Source organism: Heterodontus francisci, chromosome 13, assembly GCF_036365525.1.
Source record: "Heterodontus francisci isolate sHetFra1 chromosome 13, sHetFra1.hap1, whole genome shotgun sequence".
NCBI classification, from domain to species: Eukaryota; Metazoa; Chordata; class Chondrichthyes; order Heterodontiformes; family Heterodontidae; genus Heterodontus; species Heterodontus francisci.
This window is the reverse complement of record NC_090383.1, coordinates 116,561,294-116,587,419: the sequence shown is the minus strand read 5'-3', so window position 1 is coordinate 116,587,419 and position 26,126 is coordinate 116,561,294. Positions and strand designations below refer to the sequence as shown.

Genomic DNA, 26,126 nt, shown 5'->3' with positions numbered 1-26,126 from the left:
GAAAGGTTATTGACCTGAAACGTCAACTCTTTCTCTCTGCACAGATGTTGCCTGACCTGATGAGTATATCCAGCATTTCTGTTTTAATTTCAGATTTCCAGCATCCGCAGTATTTTGTTTTTGTCTTCTGGCACCTAGTTTCAGCACTTAGCAGTCGCAGTTAAGTTGCGGCAGAGGTCAGATGCAACGCAAACAAGACACTGTTTACTCTGCAGCAATAACATGCCTTAAGCCCAACGTCAGGATAGCACCTGTGAATATCTGGAATGTGCTGTCTGAAAGGGTGGTGAAATCAGATTCAACAGTAACTTTCAAAACAAAATTGGATATATCTACCTGAAAATAATTCTTTTTCCAGGGCTATGGGGAAAGAGGTGAGTGAGGCTAACTGGATAGCTCTTTCAAAGAGCTGACACAGCAATGATGGACCAAATAGCTTCCTTCTGTGGTGCATGATTCTATGGCTCATCTGTCACTGTCTGCTACAGTCAGGATTACAGCAGCAAATCCTTTTGAAGGCTACAGGTTTCTGTGACCCCTAACTACGGAATTCTTGCAAAAGTATTGCTCAAAATTCATCAGATTTCAGCAGCAGTTGCTCCAAAGGTTCTCCTAGAGAAAGCTCCCAATGTGTAAACAAAGCACTCGGAATATATGCTAATGAGTGAGGTTATACAGCACCACTTATACTCTGCTTGAATACAGACTTTTCTCCCATTCCATTCTACTTACTCATTAGTTTCCTCCACTTGCTAATGGAAAATGAACGAGACTTGCAGGCTATGCCTTCAAACAATGGAGTTCTTGTAATAGCCATGGAAGTCAAAGGGAATTAGAAAGTCTCTCTCTCAAATATCTTCTGAAGCAGGCATATTTGCATTTGATATTTGGCTCTGCAGTACACAAAATGTTGCAGCTGACTTTTTTTCTAAGCTGACACAATTTAAACAATATGCCGAGGTCAGTAGCTCATTATGTGACTAAGCATGAGAGAAGGCTGCTAAGAAGATCTTAGTCAGCTCTACTGGACATCAATAAATGCTGGCTGAAGCAGTTTGGCACCTGACAGTCAGCACTCACTACTGCAACCAACAATGTTCAGCAATGAAAGTCATTCCAATAATTGTGAAGGAAAAAGATTAGATAGATATGCATTTATATAGTGCTTTACATGACCTCTATGTCCCAAAACACTTTACAGCCAATGGAGTATTTTTAAAATGTGGTCACCACTGTAACATAGGAGCATGACAGTCAATTTGAGCACAGCAAGCTAGCCAAAACAGCAACGTGTTAATGACCAGGTGATCTGTTTTAGTGACGTTAGTTGAGGGATACATATTGGTAGGATAACAAGGAGATTTTCCAGCTCTTCAAAATAGTATCGAGAGATCTTTTATACCCACTTAAGACAGCAGATCTTGGTTTAATGTCTCACCTAGAAAATGGCACCACTAATAGTGCAGCACTCCCTCGATAGTGAACTGGGACTGGTGTCAGCCCAGATTTAGTGCTCAAGTCTCTGAGACTGAATTCACAACTTTCCGACTGAGAGGCAAGAGTGCTACCCGCTGAGCCACGGCTGACACATGATTTCTTCTCCAAAGGTGGCAAATTTGTGCTTAAAATTAAATGTCAGTCATGGGGAATGCAACAGTTGTCCACCTAGTTGCAGCATTAGGCACCTGCAAGCCAGTTGAAGCAAAGGCCAGATGCAGAGTATGGCTCCCTTTGCTCTGCTACAATACACCTTAAACCCAACATCAGAAATGCAACCAGCACGCAACATGACATTTCCCACTCCCATACCTTTACTGACTCTCGGCGTGCAAATGCCAAATTCTGTGCCAATTACTGATGAATTACGTGCAATTCCATGCTGTGGATCATGTCCAACAGGAACTAATTTTACCTCGGGCCCTTGCAGGAGTGCGGCCAGAAAGAGACTTTTATCAAACTGAACTGAGTTGCATTAAAATCCCAAAGGTTAAAGAGCCTTAGTGTGTTAACTCACTGCACTGCAGTGCATCAAAATCCAAACTTAAAGCTATGTTTAACTGTGGTATTACTGGAGGACTTATGCTGTGTAAGTAAGTATAGTGCTTTTTTTATGTTGGAAACATTCATTTGAGTAAAAACCATTTTACAGAAAGTGTAGCATCTTACATACTGGGAGCAATGTGTCATCTGTGGCTCAGTGGGTAGCACCCTCGCCTGAGGCAGTAGGTTCAAATCCCCCCCCAGAGACTTGAGCCCATAATCCAGACTGATACTCCCAGTGCCGCACTGAAGGACTGCTGCACTGTCAGAGGTGCTATCTTTCAGATGAAACATTAAACGGAGGCTTTAACTGCTGTTTAAGTCAACATAAAAGGTCCTACTGCACTAGTTCGAAGAGGAGCAGGGGAGCTTTTCCCAGTGTCCTGACCAACATTTATCCTTCAACCAACAGGTTATCTGGTCATTGTTACATTGCTGTTTGTAGGAACTTGCTGTGCACAAATTGCCTACCGCATTTCAGCTAGTAACTGCACTTCAAAGGTACATCACTGGCTGTAAAAGTGCAGTGAGATGTCCTGAGGTCACGAAAGGCACCATCTAAATGCAAGTCTTTCATTATTTCAATGCCGTAAGTTGCTTGGTACATTCACACAATTTAGCAAAGCTTGTAATGTTAGGGGCTCTGTTGCGATGGTTTCCAACGCTGCTCAATGAAGGGATTTGTTTAGGAGGGTTCCAATAATATTTTCACAAGTTTAATTATATTTGAGCTTCAGCACAAGAATGACAGCAGTTCACCTTTCCAAGCATCCCCAATCGAAGAGCTGAAGCTGGCAGAATACGTGACATGCACAATTTTAAAAGATGCACAGTACAGCAATTAAGCACCATCAAGGGACGCATAAGCTCTGAACAAAATGAACTACAGGCATCAAAAGAAAAGCAATGTTCGACGGCTGCTGAAAATCTGCAATAAAACCAGGAAATGCTGCAAACACGCATTAGGTGGGGCAGCATCTGTGGAAAGAGAAATAAGAGTGGATGTTTCTGGTCGTTGTCTCAGTTCTGATGAAAGGTCATTGACCTTCAAACATTAACTCTGTTTCTCTCTCCACAGATGCTGCCTGACCTCAGTGAGCATTTTCCAGCATTTTCTGTTCTTAACTTGCAAGCTTGCAACTGGGCACCAATTCTGACTGAAATTGGAGAACACAAATTTACTTTTTTGCAAAGACAAAGTGCTGTTCAAGAAAAGAATCTGAAAAAAGCCAACATCACAGTAACTTGTGAACCACCCATCTACATGGTTATAATGAGCTATGGAAAATGTTCGAGAAAACTCTAATTTCTTGTTTACGCTCCCTGGCTAATTTAGCTATTTCCTCTGTCTTATCTCTTCAATGCAATGCATGATTTTGGAAGCAAGAAGCCACACAGAGAATGTATCTTGCTATGAAGTATAGGGGGCCAGAAAACAAGTGTCTGAGCTTCAAACTCTTGCTGTGGGGCAATGCAATCCAATTCAGTGTCTTCCCCAGAGACGCACTCGACCTTGGAAGCTTGCCCTGTGGGTAACTGCACAGTCGCTTTACTCAACAACACGGAGTTCGCTATGTACTCAATCCAGAGCCTTTTGAAAGCGAAGCAACTACATTCAGCAGAGATATGTGCATTAGACGGCAATAACTGACCCAATTTGCTTCATTTTTGCTTTAAATCGATTTTGAACAGAAGGGGCAATTCCTATTTTTGCACGCCTGCATTGGAAGCGGCACCAGTTACATTTTGGTTGGTCGTTGTTAGCCCTCATTTGTACCGAAGTACCAAAAATTGATTCTCACCAAGTAATTCGTCTTCCATTCCTATAGGTCCAGACATGGGAGTTTCGCCATTTTTCAAGCAGTTGTGGATATAGGCTGCCTTCCACTTTGCATATTTCCTGTGTTGAATGTTCTAGCATAGAGGGGAAAACAATAATAAAATTATCCACATCATTAATTTATTAAGGAAAAATCTAATAGACTGCATTAAAATTAAAATCAGCCACAGAAGGAATACCATCAGGACTTGGTATTAACAGCTGCCTCCTAAAGATGCACATTTATTTTTGTAAAGTTTTTAAGCTGAATATATGCAACTGCCAGATACAAACTTTGACATGATATTACTCATGCATTAACAGGCCAGGATTAACTCTGCCGCAGGCAATTACTTAATGGGTTAGACACTTTATGACCTACTTGCCATTCCATCAGACCAAAAATAAACAAGTACAGACATTATAACAAGGATTATATTTGCAACTAATCCACTTGCAGCTGTTTATTTTAAATGGTAATACTGGGTAATAAGATTCACATGCACAGTCTGAAAAACCCAACATTGGAACACGCAGGCAAAAAGCGAAGAATTTAATTGCTTAGAGATAACTTATTTTTATATAGTGCCTTTAATGTATTAAGGTGTCCCAAGGCTCTTTATAGGAGCAGCAAACAGAATTGGACATTTTAAAATAACTTTAAGATTAAAATCATCTTATAATGTTAGTTTGGTAACACCAATAGTCTGTTAACCATTCTGACCACCTTGTCCAGCAGTCTTTCAGACTCAGCTGACAGTACCTAGATTATGTGCACTGCTACTATGACTCATGCTTTGCTTCCTCTGTTTAAAGGTGAAACCAAAGTTCTTTTCTGAAAGCAGAACTAATGGTTGGTTGCTTCATCAATGCAAATGTTTCTCCCAATATTTTAGTCATACTCCATTGAGTGCCATCACTTGGGTTACGCGTGAGCACAGCTGGTACAAATAGGAAACAGACAATAGAGTTTTGGACGAACTGAAGTTTATGGATGGAGGAGGCCGATCAGGAACAGTTGACTTTAGAAGCAATAGGGACATGGAGGAGGTTTCAATGCAGATGAATCAGGTGTAGAGGCAGACAATTTTACAGTAATAGTAGACAGTCTTTATGACGCAGAATATGAGGTCACAAGCTCAGCTTAATGTCAGAGAGGTCACCAAGACTCCGGACAGTCTGATACAACTCAAGACAGTGGCCAGGGTCGGGAATGGAATCAGTGGGGTTATGCAGTTTTGGGATGAAAAGAGGCAAATTGAGAAATAGAGAAAAGTTACTTTGGAAAGCAAGCATAAAAATAGTATAACACAGCAGAGGATTTAGAACAGGTCAGTTGAACTGGAGAACTCAACCAGACCATTGGAGCACAGAAAATTATGCTTAGTTAATAGATTGGTATCCATTACTGATATGGTGACCTGATTATCAACTCAAACACAGGGATGACGATAATGTAAATCAATGAGTTTCAAGACCTGGAAAAGAGCTGCCTGATCTTTTCAAGAGATTTAGCGCCAGTATGACCCGAACAGAGCGCTAAGCATTTCCAGTCTCTACCTCCAAAATACATAGTGGCCTGGATTCCGGCAAATCAATGGTGCTTGCCATTCATTATACTTTCACTTGCCCACGGACTTTGTCGGCGTTTATACTGGAACTTTCAGTCATTTAAAATGCATTGGGTATGATACCATTCTGGCATCTCTGCTTCTGGAGAAGCAGGACACTTTGGACAGCAACTTCATGATCTCCACATTTAACAATGCACATGCTGCCCAGTTTACTCTTTAATAAAAGTGAGTGCTGATACCCTCACTGTTATTTATAACACACAATCCAGGCCAATAGTTAAAAAGAGGATCGAAGAATTACTTTCATTGTAAAGTATGTCTCCTGGTCTAGTTAGTAACAGAATGGTTTTATTTTAAGAATATAAATGGTTTTAAGATCTTCTACCATGTGAGGACCATGCATTTAACCTCATTCCTGTTATGTTATGTTTAATTTTGACAATGAACTGCTCAGCTGATGTCAATGTGCGAACAGGCTGCTCATAAGAGGGTAGCTGCAACTTTGACATTCAGTATTGCTCAGGAATTGCTACTGCTCATTATACACAACTTTCAGTGTGCTGTATCTTAAACAGATGTCAACTGTACCGTATCAGAAGCATTATCGTTGAAAGTTTTGCTGAGTTGGGAAATATCAAGAAAAACAGAACAGGGACTTAAATATCTGCATACTCCACAGTTTCACCCTTGGGAAGCAACACAAGGCTAGGCCCAAGCTTCTCCCGTCCAACTGAGAGTTAGAGAAATCAACAGCTTGTATTTTTTTTTCAGAGGGAGAATTAACTTTGTCCTGATTAAAGTAGGGGATCAGAAGGTGGCAGTAAGTGTGAATCCATAGTAGATTAAACATGCATTGATCCCCGATGAAGGAGGTTTGATGGCAGAATGCCAATTTCTTGCTCTGAACTTTATGTTCTTTCTTAAGTAAATCTCCGGGGTGATGTGCAAAGATGGCACAGATTGCGACATTTGAGCTGTCACCCAAGGGGACTAAATGTGTTCCACTTTGAACAGTTTGACTGCTTCATAATGTTATCTTATAATGTTCCAAAGAAATGAATGGCCTCTTCTGTTCAGCTACATGCATAGTGCTGTTTCACACTACCTGCTCCATCTAATTGCAGACATCATTTGCAAATTCTTTAAAATTGACAAAACTGGAAGAAAAAAGTTTGAAAAATGCTGCACAGGCCAATGTGTTTATGCATATTTTCTGAGTTATGTACTTTGTTTTGTTGTTTGTATTGTGTCATTCCCATCACTAACACACACTGGTACAATCTAATAACGGTTGTTGTCGTACTAGAACTGCAACTTCCCCAACAACAGTGACCTTAGTTGGCCAACCGCTGCACTCTCGCATCAGCTGCACGTCACAGAATCACAGAATCATTACAGTGCAGAGAGACCATTCGGCCAATTGTGTCCACACCGGCTCTCTGAAAGAGCAACTCGCTCAGTTCCATTCCCCTGCTTCTCCCCATAACCCTGCACGTTCTTCCTTTTCATATAACTGTCTAATTCCCTTTTGAATGCTTCAATTGAACCTGCCTCCACCACGTTCTCAGGCAGTGCATTCCAGACCTTAACCATTCACTGCGTGAAATAGCTTTTCCTCAGGTCACTTTTGCTTCTCTTACCAAATACTTAAAATCTGACAGTGAAGGAACAGCGATATAGTTCCAAGTCAGGATGGTTTGTGGCTTGGAGGGGAACTTGCAGGTGGTGGTGTTCCCATGCATTTGCTGCCCTTGTCCTTCTAGTTGGTAGAGGTTGCGGGTTTGGAAAGTACTGGCTAAGAAGCCTTGGTGCGTTGCTGCAGTGCATCTTGTAGATGGTACACACTGTTGCCACTGTGTGTCAGTGGTGAAGGGAGTGAATGTTTGTAGATGGTGTGCCAATCAAGCGGGCTGCTTTGTCCTGGAAGGTGTCCAGCTTCTTGAGCGTTGTTGGAGCTGCACCCATCCAGGCAAGTGGAGATGTTCCATCACATTCCTGACTTGTGCCTTGTAGATGGTGGACAGGCATTGGCGAGTCAGGTGGTGTGTTACTCACCGCAGGATTCCTAGCCTCTGACCTGCTCTTGTAGCCACGGTGTTTATATGGCCACTCCCGTTCAGTTTCTGATCAGTGGTAACTCTCAGGATAGTGGGGGATTCAGCAATCGTAATGCCATTAAATGTCAAAGGGAGATGGGTTAGATCCTCTCTTGTTGGAGATGGTCATTGCCTGGCACTTGTGTGGCACGAATGTTACTTGCCACTTATTAGCCCAAACCTGAATGTTGTCCAGGTCTTGCTGCATTTCTACAAGGACGGCTTCAGTATCTGAGGAGTCACGAATGGTGCTGATCATTGTGCAATCATCAGTGAACATCCCCACTTCTGACCTTTTGATTGAAGAAAGGTCATTGATGAAGCTGCTAAAAATGGTTGGGTCTGGGACACTACCCTGAGAAGCGCCTACAGTGATGTTTTGGAACTGAGATGATTGACCTCCAACAACCACGACCATCTTCCTTTGCGCTAGGTACGACTCCAACCAGCGGAGAGCATTTCCCCTGATTCCCATTGATTGCAGTTTTGCTAGGGTTCCTTGATGCCATACTTGGTCAAATGCTGCCTTGATGTCAAAGGCAGTCACTCTCATCTCACCTCTTGAATTCAGCTCTTTTGTCCATATTTGAACCAAGGCTGTAATGAAGTCAGGAGCTGAGTGGCGTTGACTGAACCCAAACTAAGTGTTACAGAGTAGGTTATTGCAAAGCAAGTGCCACTTGATAGCACTGCCGCAACACCTTCCATCACTTTACTGATGATCGAGAGTAGACTGATGGGGCGGCAATTGGCCGGTTTGGACTTGTCCTGCCTTTTATGTACAGGACATACGGGGCAATTTTCCACATTGCCGGGTAGATGTCAGTGCTGTAGCTTACTTAATAAACTGTATGTTTGGAGAGAAGGGCCTGAACAGGCATGGCACAGACACAATGGGCCGAATGGCCTCCTTCTTTGCTGCATCAATCTATAATTCTAACAGTCATCGGCAAAGGCTTCTTGGGCAACATCTCCCAAACCCATAAACCCCACCCCACCTGGAAGAAACAGGTGCATAGGAACACCATCACCTCCAAGTCATATATGACTTGGACATATACTGCCGACCCTCTATCATCACTGGGTCAAAATCCTGGGATTCCCTATCTAACAGCATGCTGGGAGCACCTTCACGACACAAACAGCAGCATTTCAAGGCGGCGGCTCATCAACTTCTCAAGGGAAGCGAGGGATGGGCAATAAATGGCTGTAAAGGCAGCAGAGCTCACACTTTGAGAATGGAGGAAAAAGCTATTTCTGTCACAGTGGGGTCAAAAGTAAATAACGCAATATTGCAATGATTGCTGGCATGGGATCAAATGATAAACAGACTGCTCAACCTGTTTCATCAGTGTAATGCCCTCTAAATTAAACTCAAGTACTGGCAAAAATACAATGTTAAGATTCTCTCCAAAAATGCCAAACTCATTCCATCATGCTAACATTTCCATGAATCTTGTGCGGGAGGGGCAGAAAGAGTATTTAGGTACCTGCAGGATGAGTATAGAGAGCGTGTAAAGAGACACGAGGGCTGTGAATCAGTATGCCTTTTCCCCTCTGGCTGTGGATGGCGGGGGTGGGGGGGCTGTTGGGTGGAAGTTTTTAATTCTCTCCGATTGCTGCAAGTCCCAAGTCTGAACTACCTTGTTCCTTTTCAAACTTGGAGAGGAGAATGGCTAAAATTTGACACTAAGCAAGCACTCTCAGCTAGAGGGCTATGAGGATATTTATTGGTGTTGGAAATGAAAACATTAGCCTAATGCAGTTAGTGAAAAAGACATACTTACAGCAGATCGCGTCCTACCATATCTCTCAGAATTACTTCATATACAATGTACGACTGTCAAATCCAATTGTGCATACAAATTCAGCAGCCATTCTGCACACAGCAACATTTCAAATTATTGATATCGATTGTGACCAGTTAACCTTTCTGTGGCTGTGTTGGTTCACAGAGAGATATTGGCCAGAAAATCATGAGACCTCTTTGCTGTTCTTTCAATAATGGTGTGGAATCATTAACATCTATCTTAACCAGTGGAACAAGCAGACAAGGCATCCATTTAATGCCTCATCTTAAGGACGACACCTCTGACAACATAGAACTTCCTCACTGCAGTATCAGCCATAAACTGTGCGCTCAATTCCTGGAGTGGAGCTTGAACCCACAATCTTTGGCCTTAGTGGCAAGTATGTTTGTAAATGAGCCAAGCCAAAATCCAGGTAGTCATATCTACTATGATAAAAACAAAAAGTGTTAGAAATACTCAGCAGGTCTGGCAGCATTTGTGCAGAGAGAAACAGAGTTAACGTTTCAGGTCAGTGACCTTTCATCAGAACTGATGAACTACTTTAGTCATATCTACTATTCACTTCATGTCCCACCAAAGGACATGACAGACAGTAGGCATTCATCCACACCTACCAATGGTTACACTTGTTCCTTTTTGCACCTCCTGTAGTAGTGAAAATCCCAAATGGTGTGACTATTACTTGCTTTGAGCCATACAACTGGAAAATGTTACGATGAAAGGTTTTGATTCTGAGATAAAGTACAATGTTGTCCTTTTGTTTTTATTTAACACAAAGTGGCCCTTTGTTACTCATGTTTTCACCACTCATGCTGCTGGAGGCTTTAACACAAGGGGAAATTTACTTGGAAACAACCCAGAAAACAGCAAGCTGCATCCAAACCATTTGCCAACTCTGCCTTTCTAAAAATGTCTAAATAAGATATATGAAGTAGCAACATCTATCGACATATTTCAAATCATCAATTTACTATATACCAATGAAATGCTGCTGGAACGAAAGAAGATTCATTTGAAAAAAAATGGACTCTTCAAACTCACATACCTTGCAAGTATTGCGATTTACTGGTTTTCCAAGATTTGCACTGGTTAAGTGGGTGTGTGTTTTACTCAGTGCAAAAATATACATCAACATATTCAGCTTGTTGATCTTACATACTTGAACACTTCTGCTGAGTGCATCTCATGGGTGGCCAGGTAGTCTCAGGACTAACCCGATGGGAAGGGGTTTTTTGCGAAAATCTTTCGCATTTACCCACCCAGTACAGCATAAAAAAGACTTACATTTATACAGTGCCTTTCATGACCTCAAGATGTCCCATAGCGTTTTACAGTCAATGAAATACTGTTGTAACGTAGGAAACGCAGCAGCCAATTTGTGCACAGCAAGCTCTCACTAACAGCAATGTGATAGTGGCCAGATAATCTGTTTTTATGATGCTGAGAGAGGAATAAATATTGGTCAGGACAACTGGGATTACTTCTCTGCTCTTTTTCGAAATACTGCCATGAGATCTTTTATGTTCACCCGAGAGCACAGATGGGGCGTCTGTTTAAAGTCTCCTCCAAAAGACATAGTGTCGGCTTGGCTGAGTTCATGGTACTCTTGTCTTGGAGTAAGAAGGTTGTGGGTTGAAGCCCCACTCCAGAGGCTCGAGTACATAATTTAAGCTGACAATTCACTGCATTACAGAGGGAGTACCAGACTGTTGGAGGTGCCATCTCTCAGACGAGATGCCCATTCATGTGGAAATTAAAGATCTCATGGCACTCGACAAAGAGAGCAGGGGAAATCTCTCAATGGCCTGGTCAATATTTATCCCGCAACCATCACTAAACCAGACCAATTGTTTGTGTGAAAAATGCTTCCTGATTTCACTCCTAATCGCCAAGCTCTAATTTTATTATCCCCTCTTGTTCCAGATTCCTGCACCAGACAAAATAGTTTCTCTGTATCTATCCTATTGAATTCCTAATCATTTTAAATACCTTGAGTAGATCACCCCTCAACCATCTAAACTCAAGGGAATACTAGACAAGTTTATGCAACCAATTCTCTTAATTTAACTCTTTAAAGCACTGGTATTATTCTGGTAAATCGGCACTGTACCCTTCCAGGGCCAATATATATTTCCTGAGGTTAGATGCCCAAAACTGAATGTAGTACCAGAGGCAGGATCTGATCAAGGCTGATACAACTGAACTATTACTTCCTTACTTTTGAACTCTAATCCCCTTCAGATAAAGGCCAGCATTTCATTAGCCTTTCTGAGTACTTTTTGTACCTGTGCACTAGCTTTTAGTGTCTTGTGCACATTCCCAAATCCCTTTGCTCCTCTACAGCTCCAAGACTCATCACTAAAAATATTCCAATTTGACTTTCTCAGATTCAAAGTGAATCACATCACTCTTTCCTGTATGGAAATTCCATTTACTATAGTTTTACCCACTCACTAGGTCTATGACACTTTGTAATTCTCTCCTCCCATTCATACAACTTACTGTGCCTTACTGTCATTTGCAGACTTGGATGTACAGCTCTTTATCCATGTATATTAATAACTTGGATGAAGAGGAGCTGAGGGCCCAGATCCAGGGAACAACACTTGTCACATCCTATTTACCACAGTATGATTGCGTCATCCCAGCTCTCTATCTTCTACTTCTCAACAATTACCAATTCATATCACAAGGTTACCTCTAATTCCATGTGTTCTCATTTTTGAGACTATTACCTTCTGGACGTCCAGAGGGACAACATCGATAGACACTACCCTATTCACCATGTCAGTGATCGCCTCAAAGAAAATCAACCAGATTAGTCAGACCTGACTTCGCAAATACACGTGGACTCTCCTTGATCAACTGATATTGCCCAAGTGCCCAGTCACTCTGTCTTGGATGGTAGTTCCCAGTAACTTCCCCACAACTGATAATAAACTGTCAGAGCAGTTTTGTATTGTAGGCCACTAGAAACTGACAAAGACTGCCCAACTCATTTCACATTGGGTCCTTACAGCTAGCAGACAGGAGAGGGCTTCAACCCATCAGCCTGGGCTGTATTTGAACCTAGGGATAAAAACAATGAAACTTTATGTCGTCAGTGTTGAAAATTAACAGCAGTAAGTTCAGAAATCAATGTGAGATTGTGTTTGTAGGTTAAAACAAATCCATAGGGAAATCTTTGATCACAAGCAAAACAAAGTAGGTGGCAATGTGACAGCTTTCCAAGACGTCTTTTGGCTAATAATTAGCCGAGTGAAGTAGTGATTCAGTTGGGTTAATTACCCATTTTTTTTTTTTGGGACATATGGTTTATATAAATGAGATTCACGCTGAAGCTCAACAAGTGCTCTTTCGCTCCAGACAGCTAGTTTCAGCAAAACAAATTGGTTTGTTTTAAAATTGTATCACAATCCGTTGGTGGTAAACAACTATGAATCAAAAAAAAAAATCCATGATGGGGCAACAAATGCAGAACAGAGGACTCACTGAACAACTCCAGAACAGTCATGAATCAGAGAACCTGGACTGCCGAGAGACTGAATGTTGGTACATTTTCAGTACAAATACAATACAAAGTTTCCATAACAGCCTCATATATTTCCACTAAATTTATATAAAGGTTCATAAATATCAATGTGATTTGGTAAAGGGTAGATCCTGCTCAATATCTGTCAAAGGATTTAAAAAAAGATTGAATGAACTTGGGGACTCAAGTCCCCAAGATTTTTTTTTTTTTATTTCCAAAATATACTTTATTCATAAAAATCTGCAAAAATTACATTGCCAAACAGTTTCAAACAGCACCAAAAAATACAAACATTGCCAGGGAGATCAGTTTCCTTCTATACTATCATGAGTTTCTTCACAACCCTTCCATTTCACTATTGTCATGCCAATTACAGTTTCACATTTACAGCAAAAGAAAATATCAACGATACAGTCTGAGGGGTTTCCCATGGATCCAGCCCCTTAGTTCAGCTTGGTGGGGGGACCTTACACTGTGGTCTTTCCCCATTGAGCCTTTGCTGCGGCTGCCCCAAACTTTAGTGAGTCCCTCAGCACGTAGTCCTGGACCTTGGAATGTGCCAGTCTGCAACATTCGGTGGTGGACAACTCTTTGCGTTGGAAGACCAGCAAGTTTCGGGCAGACCAAAGGGCGTCTTTCACCGAATTGATAGTCCTCCAGCAGCAGTTGATGTTTGTCTCGGTGTGCGTCCCTGGGAACAGCCCGTAGAGCACAGACTCCTGTGTTACAGAGCTGCTTGGGATGAACCTCGACAAAAACCACTGCATCTCTTTCCACACCTGCTTTGCAAAGACACATTCCAGGAGGAGGTGGGCGACCGTCTCTTCCCCACCACAGCCACCGCGGGGGCATTATGCGGAGGGGGCGAGACTTCGGGTGTGCATGAAGGATCTGACGGGGAGGGCCCTTCTCACCACCAGCCAAGCTACGTCTCGGTGCTTGTTTGAAAGTTCTGGTGATGAGGCATTCCGCCAATTGACTTTGACGGTCTGCTCGGGGAACCATCCGACAGGATCCACTGTCTCCTTTTCCCATAGGGCCTAGAGGACATTCCGTGCAGACCACTGCCTGATGGACCGGTGGTCAAAGGTGTTTTCCCGCAGAAACTGCTCCACGAAGGATAGGTGGTACGGCACAGCCCAACTGCATGGAGCGTTCTGCGGCAATGTGCCCAGGCCCATCCTTCGCAACACCGGGGACAGATAGAACCTCAGCACGCAGTGACACTTGGAGTTTGCGTACTGGAGCTCTACACACAGCTTGATGCAGCCGCACACGAAGGTGGTCATCAGGATGAGGGCCACGTTGGGTACATTTTTCCCGCCCTTGTCCAGAGATTTGAACATCGTGTCCCTCCGGACCCGGTCCATTTTAGATCCCCAGACGAAGCGGAAAATGGCTCGGGTGACTGCCACAGCGCAGGAGTGGGGTATGGGCCAGACCTGCGCCACGTAGAGCAACAACGTGAGTGCTTCGCACCTGATGACCAGGTTCTTACCCACAATGGAGAGAGATCGCTGCCCCCACATGCCCAACTTTTGTCGTACCTTGGCTACTCGCTCCTCCCATGATTTGGTGCACGCCCCGGCCCTTCCGAACCATATCCCCAGCACCTTCAGGTAATCTGACCTGACGGTGAAGGGGACAAAGGATCGGTCAGCCAAAGGGTCTAATAGCTAACAATTATTTTTGAATTCAGTCATCATTTCATAGGCAAACACAGCAGCTAACCTGCACACTTTAAGGTCCCACAAACAGCAAATGATTAGCTATTGTGTTTCTGGTGGTGTTGGCTGAGGGCTCCTATTATGTTAGTGAGGACAAAAGAACTCCCACCTTTTCACCATGGGATTCAGGTGAGCAAGCAGTGATTCACAGCTCATTCAAGAAGCACCTCCAATAAATGCAGCACTCCCTTGATACTGTGAAGTGTCAGCCTAGATTATAGGCTCAGGTCCAGAGTAACGTTCAAGCCCTTATATTTGTGGTTCAGAGACAGGAGTCCGTGCAAGCCAATGGATTAATTTTACCAAGCACATCAATGGTAACTTTGAGTATTCTTATCCTCACCCCCAGATACACCCACCTTGCACACTGCCTGTATTTATATCAAGATGTATTGCACCAAGTCCTACAGAGCCCCAACCTTGCCCAAGACTTTTAAAACACAAGCTGGTCACCTAACCCACTAATTACCCAATTCCCTCATTTTCCCAGTTACCCTTAATTTCGGTGTCAGCAGAATAGGGTTCGAGACTTGATGGATAAAGACTTTACAGCCCTCGATGCCAAAATGCAATTCCAATTCTTGCTCCTATTATGTTAATTCCAGCAAACTATCCCAGTTTCTTTCCACATAAGGTTTTAAATAGGGAAAAAAAGAGCTGTCAAACTAAATGGATGTGAAAACATGTTCCCTCGTACAAGTACAAGCAAACTCTGGCTGGGAATGACATACACTAAAGCTTTATTCTCTTGTGGAGAACTTCAAGAAATTCCTAAAAGAATTCCTAAATACTTTTCTCCAAAGTTGGGAGAAATTGTCTCTTCACTATCCTCCCCCACACACACCAATCTTTAAAAGTATGTACTCTTGCAGATAAAGATTACATAAAATTCGGCCATGATCATAACTAAGGTGGTGATAAAGGAGAGAAACAGAATCTTCCCAAAACTTAATAGGCCTCCAAGAATTTTCATTCACCACTGAAACGACTGATAGGTTAAGGGGAAAATGTGGAAAGCAAGATGATAACATTCGATTGACAGAGGCCAGGTCCTTATCTCAGTAATTTAAGTTTCTAAAACATCAACATTCTTCCAAATCTCATTTCACTATTCGTCACTATTTTCTCTGTCCCCAATCTCACCACTTGCAAGACCTGGAGATCTTACTTTTGGCCTCTTTGACAGTTATTTAAGAAGTATGGACTTTTGAACTGCTTTTTTTTTTTAAAAAAGGAGCTGCTTTTGTCACAAATCATTTAAAAAACTGAAGTGCAATCTGAAATTGTTGATCTATTTAGAGAAAGAAAATTTTGACCATTGAGTCCCAATCCAGGAGGAAGTACGGAATCAAGTGGACACTCCGGTGCGGTACTGAGGGAAATATGGATGGCGCTGTCAAAAACACTGTTATTTGGATGAGATGTGAAATAGAAACACTCAGCTCTTACTCCGATGACCTCAGGCAAAACAGATTAGCTGCCCCTCATCCATTTGTTACTTATGGAATCATATTGGGTGCAAAATGTCTACTGTGTTTTGCTGAACCAGCAACAGGTATCAGTCTTGATTCAGTGGTAGCATTCTTGTCTCCGAGTTGGAAGGTTGGCACTCACTGTAGTGAACGTAACCCAGTGTGAAGAGCTTTGAGAGATTTGAGAGACTTGGCAAGGTATGTTGTCTCTCCAGACTTCTAAAACTGTAAAGAAACCTACACTGTAATAAAAATCTCTCTGTCAGCATGAACTATCCTTCAACATCTTTAATAAACTCATGATTACACAAGGCTTGAAATGCTGATGGCACCTTATAGGTAGCTGTTACTTCAGTCCCAATATTCTTCTTGACATGTACTTGCTGTGCAGATCATAAGTGTTAAAGAAACATACTGAGACAGGAGTTTGGATTCCTTCATCATAGACTCAACTCTGTTTCAATAAATAACTTATGCATCTCCCTCAGTTTTTGTCTTGTGAAAACGAAGCATCAAACAATAATCAATTTTTCTTCAAAAAGCAATCAAATACAGGTAAGAAACAAACATCGCCAGGTAGTGAAATGTGTTGAAAGACACTTAATTAGGTTTTCATTAAACCAATTACATTGACAGAGTGTCATTTTACAATCTAAAAAAATTAAGTAAAAAAATAAACAAATCACAAATGTTCATTGTGCAGTATAAATTTTACCTAGTGAGTAAATGTTACATTTTTGGCTCATTTTCCCCAGAGAGCTGTTCGATAGACTATGCCGACTTGAAATTTCCCAAGCGTCAATAATGCCTCTTTTGAAATTAAAGTTCCTCAGCAGGGTACCTGAACTAAATGTGCGTTCATAGGTGAATGGTGGGGTACTTCAAAACCTAGCTTTGAAGATGGATTAGCACTTGAACAACCCGAACCATTGAGCTGATCAATTCCACCACACCATTTACTTTAACTTAACTCCTTATAACACTAAACACCCGATGTTTTGTTTGGTGTTTCACTTTTTCCTAGCCGCCTACTCGTGTTGATGAGGACACAATGTCACAGCTGCTCAAAGACAGCAGACAGTGCGAGTTTATACTGTTAACAGCAGGAGCCCCAGCCCTACGTAATGTTCAACAAGTTCGTGGATACAGCTGCAAAGAGCCTTGCCTGCCCAAATACTTTCACAATGGTTCCTTTAAAACAACTCTTTCCATTTCTACTTATAAACAGAAAAGGTTCCTCCACATGATTTTAAATGTTATTAATTTAAAGCGGTTGTATATTTCACAACACTTTACCTGTGACAATTAAAAAAAAAAACTGGCTCTTTATTTTAGGCGTTAGCAGTTTTGTTTTTCTTTCTCTCCTGGCATCGTCTCAAACCATTTCCTCAGTCTAAAATTGTAAAAGCTTTGGATCGGGTGGACAGGGAAAGACTATTCACTTGGGTTGAGGAGTCTGTGGCAAGCTGTTATCAATTTTAGATTTTGATAAAGTGACAGAGGGTACTGTTTGATGACTCAGTACCAGCCCTGTTGCTTGCCGCTACAGGTTGAGATTTCCCCCCCAGGGCAACTTGCCACAATATGACTTAGGAACATATGAACAAGGGCAGCCCCCTTTAGCTCCTTGAGTCTGTTCGGCCATTCAATGAGATCATGGCTGACCTGCGTCCTAACTCCTGAAATTATAAAACAACATCTGGGGAATTATTGGCACAAACCAATATTCTGGCACTGTATAGTGCAAGAAATGTCAGCTGTGGCTCAGTTGGTAGCATATCTCAACTCTGATCCAGAAGGTTGTGGGTTCACGCCCCACTCAGGAGAATGGAGTACAAAATCTAGACTAACACTCCAGTCCAGTACTGAGAGAGTGTTGTACTGTCAGCAGTGCTGCCTTTCGGATGAGACATTAATCTGTGGTCCTGCCTGTCCTCTCAGATGGATATAAAAGATTCCATGGCACTATTTCCTAAGAGGAGTAGGGGTTCTCCCCGTGTGTCCTGGCCAATATTTATCCCTTATCACTATATAAATAATCAAGTTGATTATCACATTGCTGTTTGTGGAATCTTGCTGTGCACTGTAACAGTTACTACAAAAACTACACTGGTTGTGAAGTGCTTTGGGACGTCCTGTGGTTGTGAAAGGTGAAAGATGCTGTATAAGTGGAAGTCTTTCTTTATGACATAGAGGTTCCAATGCTCTAAGCCCTCAATCCCACAACCTGTATCACATCAAGTGCAAAGAAGCTAAAAATCTGTTTCAAACAATTATCCAGTTAAAAAACATAAACAGGATCGTAATATTAAACAAGACATTAGGATTCAATTTACAACATGTTGAATGTTTCTGTCAGTTAAAATAGATTTATAGATGTGTGTCTCCGAATAGGTACAATTTCAACTGACTGATCAAGCCGAACAACCTTGTGTTGAAAGTCCTACTTATGTTGTTAACCTAATTTCCAAATGTCAATCACAAACGTATCTGTAAAGGCAAAGTAGTCGCACAATAATCTGAAGGCCCATTGTCACAGGCTAATGCTGCACAGTGAGCTTGGTTAACAGACCTTGCCTCGGATACTTTCCTAACAGAACTAAAAGATCACTGCCACAGAAAAACAGAAATCACTTCTCCACCAGCACAAAACAATCTCTCTGATGTACTGTGTTGTGTTCTGACAATGATGTCGACAAAACAAAAACTTGCACCCATTTAGTGCTTTTACTGTAATGAAATGTCCCAACTCACTTTAGATGATTAAATATAGGAACAAGAGTAGGTCATCCAACCCCTTAAAGTCTGTTTCCCCTTTCAATTAAACAAAGAACAAACTTACATTTCTGTAGCACCTTTCAGGACCTCATGACGTTCCAAAGCACTTTGCAGCCAATGAAGTACTTTAGGTGTAGTTAGCGCTGCAATATAGGAAACACGGCAGCCACTTTATACACAGCAAGATCCCACAAATGACCAAATAATTAGTTTTTTAGTGATGTTATTTGGGGGACACATGTTGGTCAGAACACTGGGGAGAATTCCCCTGCTCTTCATCCAATAGTGCCACGGGATCTTGTGTTTCCACTTGAGTGCGTAGACAGGGCCTCGGCTTAACTTTTCATTTGAAATACTGCACCTCCGACAGTACCGCACACCCTCAGAGCTGCACTGAAGTGTTAGATCATGATGGGGGTATGAGCGGGAACAGTGAATGGAATTGGACATCGCAGGACCATAGAGGTTTACAGCAAAGCAAGGAGGCCATTCTGTACCAGCTCTTCATTAGAGCAATCCAAAACTAATCTGTTGCCTCAGTCTTTTCCCCATTGTCATCTATCTTTCTCTGTTTTTTTTAAAAATTCGTTCATGGGATGTGGGTGTTGCTAGCTAGGCCAGCATTTATTACCCATCCCTAATTGTCCTGGAGAAGATGGTGGTGAACTGCCTTCTTGAACTACTGCAGTCCTTGGGGTGTAGGGACACTAACAGTAGGAAAGGAGTTCCAGGATTTTGACCCAGCAACAGTGAAGGAACGGCGATATAGTTCCAAGTCAGGATGGTATGTGGTTTGGAGGGGAACTTGCAGGTGATGGTGTTCCCATGCATCTGCTGCCCTTGTCCTTCTAGGTGGTAGAGGTCACGGGTTTCGAAGGTGCTGTCGAAGGAGCCTGGACAAGTTGCTGCAGTGCAATCACTGCTGCCACTGTGAGTCGGTGGTGAAGGGAGTGAATGTTGAAGGTGGTGGATGGGGTGCCAATCAAGTGGGCTGCTTTGCCCTGGATGGTGTCAAACTTCATGAGTGTTGTTGAAGCTGCACTCATCCAGGCAAATGGGTAGTATTCCATCACACTCCTGACTTGTATCTTGTAGATGGTGAACAGGCATTGGTAGTAAGGAGGCGAGTTACTTGCTGCAGAATTCTCAGCCTCTGACCTGCGCTCGTCACCACAGTAGTTTTGTGGTAACCCCCAGAATGTTGATAGGGGGGGGATTCAGTGATGGTAATGCCATTGAATATCAAGGGGAGATGGTTAGATTCTCTCTTGTTTGAGATGGTCATTGCTTGGCATTGCGTGATGCGAATGTTACTTGCCATTTGTCAGCCCAAGCCTGGATGTTGTCCAGGTCTTGCCACATCTGGACACTGACTGCTTCAGTATCTGAGGAGTCGCGAATGGTGCTGAACATTATGCAATTATCAGCGAACATCCCCACCTCTGACCTTATGACGGAGGGAAGGTCATTGATGAAGCAGCTGAAGGAACTCCTGCAGTGATGCCCTGCGACTGAGATGATTGACCCCCATCAACCACAACCATCTTCATTCGTGCTAGGTATGTCTCCAACCAGCAGAGAGTTTTCCCGATTCCCACTGACTCCAGTTTTGCTCAGGCTTCTGATGCCATACTTGGTCAAATGCTGCCTTGATGTCAAGGGCAGTCATTCTCACCTCACTTCTGGAGTTCAGCTCTTTTGTCCATGTTTGGACAAAGGCTGCAATGAGTTCAGGAGCTGAGTGGCCCTGACAGAAGCCAAACTGACTGTCAGTGAGCAGCTTATTGCTGTGTAAGTGCCACTTGATAGTACTGATGATGACCTTTACTGATGATCGAGAGTAGACTGATAGGACGGTAATTGGCCAGGTTGGATTTCTCCTGCTTCGTGTGTACAAGACATACTTGGGCAGTTGTCCTCAGTGCCGGGTAGATCTCAGTGTTGAGCTGGAACAGCTTAGCTAGGGGCTTCAGCCTTGTCCTTTGCACTGATGTGCTGGACTCCCCCATAGTTGAGGATGGGGATATTTGTGGAACTTTTAGAACATTACAGCGCAGTACAGGCCCTTCGGCCCTCAATGTTGCGCCGACCTGTGAAACCATCTGACCGACACTATTCCATTTTCATCCATGTCTATCCAATGACCACTTAAATGCCCTTAAAGTTGGCGAGTCTACTACTGTTGCAGGCAGGGCGTTCCACGCCCCTACTACTCTGAGTAAAGAAACTACCTCTCACATCTGTCCTATATCTTTCACCCCTCAACTTAAAGCTATGTCCCCTCGTGTTTGCCATCACCATCCGAGGAAAAAGACTCTCACTATCCACCCTATCTAACCCTCTGATTATCTTATATGTCTCTATTAAGTCACCTCTCCTCCTCCTTCTCTCCAACGAAAACAACCTCCTCCTCCAGTCAGTTGTTTAATTGTCCACCACCATTCATGACTGGATGTGGCAGGACCGCAGAGTTTACATCTGATCTGTTGGTTGTGGGATCACTTCGCCCTGTCTATCGCATGCTGCTTACGCTGTTTGGCATGCAAGTAGTCCTGTGTTGTAGCTTCCCCAGGCTGACTGCTCATTTTTAGGTATGCCTGGTGCTGCTCTTGGCATGCCCTGCTGCACTCTTCATTGAACCAGGGTTGGTCCCCCAGTTTGATGGTAATGGTAGAGTGGGTGATATGCTGGACCATGAGGTTACAGATTGTGGTTGAATACAGTTCTGTTGCTGCTGCTGATGGCCCACAGCTCCTCATGGATGCCCAGTCGACTTGTTAGAGATGTTCGAAATCTATCCCATTTATCACGGTGGTAGTGCCACATAACATGATGGTGGGCATCTTGCTGCAGATCCAGTCTCGCAGCTATGTCCTTTCGGACTTGGCCAGCTCAGTCAGTAGTGGTGCCACCAAGCCACTCTTGGTGATGGATCTTGAAGTCCCCCACCTGGAGTACATTCTGTGCCCTTGCTACCCTTAGTGTTTCTTCCAATTGGTGTTCAACATAGAGAAGCACTGATTCATCAGCTGAGGGGGAGCAGTAGGTGGTAATCAGCAGGAGATTTCCTTGCCCATGTTCCTCAAAACGCAGTGGAAGCACAGTCTTTGAATATTTTTAAGGCAGAGGCAGATAGATTCTTGATAAGCAAGGGGGTGAAAGGTTACCGGAGGTAGGTGGAAACGTGGAGTCGAGGTTACAATCAGATCAGCCATGATCTTATTAAATGGCAGAGCAGGCTTGAGGGGCCAAGTGGCCTACTCCTGCTCCTAGTTTGTATTGTTACGACCAGCGCAGAAGTAATGCACTGTTAATTCAGTCCCACTACTCCAAAGGTCATAGCATATTAGTAAAGTTTCCAAACTACCATAAAGTCAGATCAAACACACTTATTCGTCCCCAGAATAAAGCACTCCAAACCAGCTTTCTTTAAACAACAACAAAATTAACTTTAATTAATTAAATTCACCCACGAATCTTTCTTTCTGAAAGGAACAGATTAAATTTTCATGTTGAGCTTCACTATCAGAGTTGCCTGTCAGGAGTCTGTTCAGCTTGGCAAGTAACTCTTCATTAGTGACTAGTTCTCCAGAGACAGAAATGTTTAAAAAAAATGATAATGGCAATGATGTGCCTTCTTTTTCATCCACCACTTAAAAATCCTCTCTGCTTAGGACAGTCCCCAAAGAAACCTCTGCAGGTTTGTTGATTAGTCAGGGGGTAGACTTGCTGGGATCTTGGACAACATTTCCACTTTATCCATCTTTCCTCATATTTACAAAAACAGTCACACCCCTTCTTCCCCAAAATGGAAATGCCAAGATCAATGAGCACCAAAATAGATTAACCAGTTGCTCAACGAATGATGGCTTCTGGGTCCTTGCTGTGTGTAAACTGGTTGTCGTGGTTGTGTAGATAACAGTAACTGCACTTCAAAAGTAATTCATTATTGTGAAGCACTTTGGAATGTTCTGAGACGATGGATGGCACTATCTAAATGCAACTCTTTAAATACAAGCAGTCTTTGGACTTACGATTCAAATCCCAGCTTACTAGTTAGGTATACCACACTTACACCGTTGGCAGTTATGCAAGATCTAACCTTAAATCACAGCACGCAATGCATTTCTGGATGAAGGATCACATGCAATACTTGCCTCTTCAGTGAGCTCCCCGAACACGGTAAGGACATCGTATAACAGGCTGGCGGTATAGAATGATTTGATCATGTTTCTGTGGAAAACAAAATATTACTTCAAACTGACAGAAATGGGCTTTTAATCCATATTAAAAAGATCACATGGATCGTTTTTTAAAAAATGCTTCAACACCAATACAGTTGACAGTCTCAAACACAAGTTTGCTCAAAAACAGGTAAATTCCTTACAGTTGTTGGTTAAGATTTTACCTGCAGATATTCTTGGAAAATGAATGAAAAATGACACAGGTCTGGTCTTCATCAAGAACGTTTGTGCAGTGAGCATAAACCACAAGTATACATAGTCTCACTGTTAAATTACTGGTTATGCAACCATGCACCAATTTTAAGTGTAAGCTTGAAGAACACTAAAGTTTCTTTGATCTGTTTTTGGGATGTGGGTAACACTCGTAAGGTAATATCTCACTACCCTGAGCGCACTGAGAGTCAACTAGATAGATTAAGAATGGAGTCACATGTGGACCAAACCAAGTTGGATTGGCAGATTATTCTCCTCAAGGAACATTAGCAAACCAGTGGATTAAACATAATATAGATTGATTTCAAGGCGCTAATATAACCTCAAGGATCAGATCCTGCTCCACACATGGCATGTCAACTAACAAACCTCTCAATTAAATGACCCTTGTAGTCATTCCCAGGTTTCCATTACTCCCTATACAAACTTTCTGGAATGATAAATGTCTTATATCCTAAACACCTTAGAAGCGTTAGAATTGGGGTCGCACATGGGACTGCAAACACATTACCAATGACTACAGTGTAAAAATCGAAGCTCTGAACTGCCTGGTGTAGAGTGGAGTCTGTTGCCTTGTTTATGCTATATTTACCCTTAGTTGCTGTTTACAGCAATACAATGGAGTTAAATCAGTTTTATGGTTCTGATTTCCCTGCCCAGTCAGCTCTTGTTTGCTGCCAAAAGCCTTTGAAAATTTGTCAGATCAGAACAAACATCAAGTTTACTACATTCAGAGCTCCTGCCACTATAAACAGTTACCAGCACTGATTGGCAAATCTACAGTGGCTCAAACATATGGCAGGTCCCTGCCTGCTGCTTTGGCATTCTCTTTAAGAGAAGTGCCAGCTTGTTTCAGTTGGCACTCTAACCTCTGTGTCAGAACACTGTAGGTTCAAACTCCAGAATGGATTTGAGCCCATAATCAAGGCCGAATCCTCAGTGCAGTGCTGAAGGAGTGCTGGATTGTTGCAGTTGCCATCCAGCAGATGAGACATTAAATTGAAGTCTTGGTGCAGTTAAAAGATTCCAGGGCACAATTTAATGGAGGGCAACAGTTCTCCTGGTGTTTTGGCCAACATTCCTCCCTTCACCAATAGCACCAAAAACAGATCAGTTGATCCTTCATCACATTGCGAGATCCTGCTGTGTGCAAAATGGCTGACATCTGCTTTCAAAACATTGTGATGGAAAAACACACTAGGTCCCTCCTGAGGGAGGCAATGACGTACCACATAACTGAAGGCTAGTTCTTTCTTTCTGTAGCAGCAATCTGATTGTACTCACTTTAGTAAATTCAGCTTACTGTAAAAGGGGAGATGATCTATTTTTCAAATTATTTGCGTAGGTGCGTCCAATTTGGATTATGAATTGGATATTACACTGGAAAAGGAAATATTGTAGGGCTGCAGGACAGAGTGGGAGTAGGACGAACTGGGTAGCAGCTCTTTCAAAGGATTGGCACAGGCATGATGGGCCAAAAGGTACTCTTCTGTGCCAAATGATGCTATAATTTTGTCTGTGTGAAGATACAACAAATCATCATTCATGCGTTCAGGCAGCCTAGCTAGCAAAGAAGTGATGTCCATTGTGCAATTTACAGGGGAGACATTAAATTTGGTCTTGTAAGTAGAAAGTTTAATCCCATTTATGGATTTTTCATCTGGTCCAATTTTACAGCTTGGAATGCTCTCCTGTCTCTCTCTTTCTCTCCCTGTGCCTTTTCCCATTACCCCACACACATTACTAAACTGAGGGAAGTAGGCAATCAATCTGGCCTCAGTCTATGCTGCTCAGGCCACACAAAAAGCTTCATTAGGGGCATCATGCTTAGACAGCGGATTCTTTAGTGTTTGCTGCCACTTACCACTGCTCAGTCTAGATTGCAAACTTACTGCAAGACCACAGAACCATAGAAAAATTAAAGCACAGAAGGATGCCATTCAGCCCATCGTGTCTGTGCCGGCTGAAAAAACTATCCGCCCAATCTAATGGAATTTCTCCCCATGTGGCACGGTGTTATAATTCTTCTTTCTTTCTTTGGCAGTCCCTTGGGACTGCTTCAACTCTGGTTCAGTGAGTTTTAACATGGCTAACGCGAACCAGACGCGACCACACGTGCAGCAGGTGACGTTTGAGAAGTCGGATAGGTGAGTTACTTGGGGAGGCTATGCGCTCCTTCCGCTACCTGGACTTGGCGTCCGTGTGCTCCCATCAAAATCTCACGAGGTGCTCAGTACCTTCCCAAATGCAACTTCTCCATTTTGAGCAATCGAGGGACAGGAACTCCCCAAAGTTGGTGGGTATGTTGGATTTCTTCAGGAATGCCTTGAGTACGTCCCTAAATCATTTCCTCTGTTCTCTTGGGACTCTTTTGCCGTGGTGAAGCTCAGAGTAGAGCAGTTGCTTCGGGAGCCTGGTGTCAGGCATGCGGGTGACGTGGTCTGCCGAGCAAAACTGGTTTTGGGTGATTAGCACCTCGACGCTGGGAATGTTGGCTTGGGAGAGGATGCTGACATTAGACCGCCTATCCTGCCAACAAATGCAAAGGATTTTGCACAGACAGCGTTGGTGGTATTTCTCCAGTGCCTTGAGGTGCCTGCTGTAGATTGTCCAAGTCTTCAAAGCATATAGGAGCACAGGGATCACTGCTGCGTGCGTATCGTCCACATACTGAAGCTCAATGTCTGAAGTACTTGAGTGTTATAATATCTCAACTAACACTGCACCTAGGTTGAGGAGGTGTTCATAGCACAATTCTAACACTGCACCATGACCTTAGTCCCAAGTTTGAGCTCCTGGTCCTCGAATACTCTCTTCCTC

General features: G+C 42.9%; 1 protein-coding gene across 2 annotated transcripts in view; it reads right to left on the bottom strand.

Moving 5' to 3' along the window:
• vta1 (vesicle (multivesicular body) trafficking 1) overlaps positions 1 to 26,126 on the bottom strand; it is a 165,451-nt gene that overhangs the window by 50,443 nt on the left and 88,882 nt on the right. For both annotated transcript variants that reach the window (XM_068045542.1, XM_068045544.1), the window contains 2 exons: positions 23,007 to 23,082; positions 3,843 to 3,954 (listed from right to left, as the gene is read on the bottom strand). In XM_068045542.1, coding sequence (XP_067901643.1) covers positions 3,843 to 3,954; positions 23,007 to 23,082 — 188 coding nt within the window. The remainder of the gene's footprint in view (positions 1 to 3,842; positions 3,955 to 23,006; positions 23,083 to 26,126) is intronic.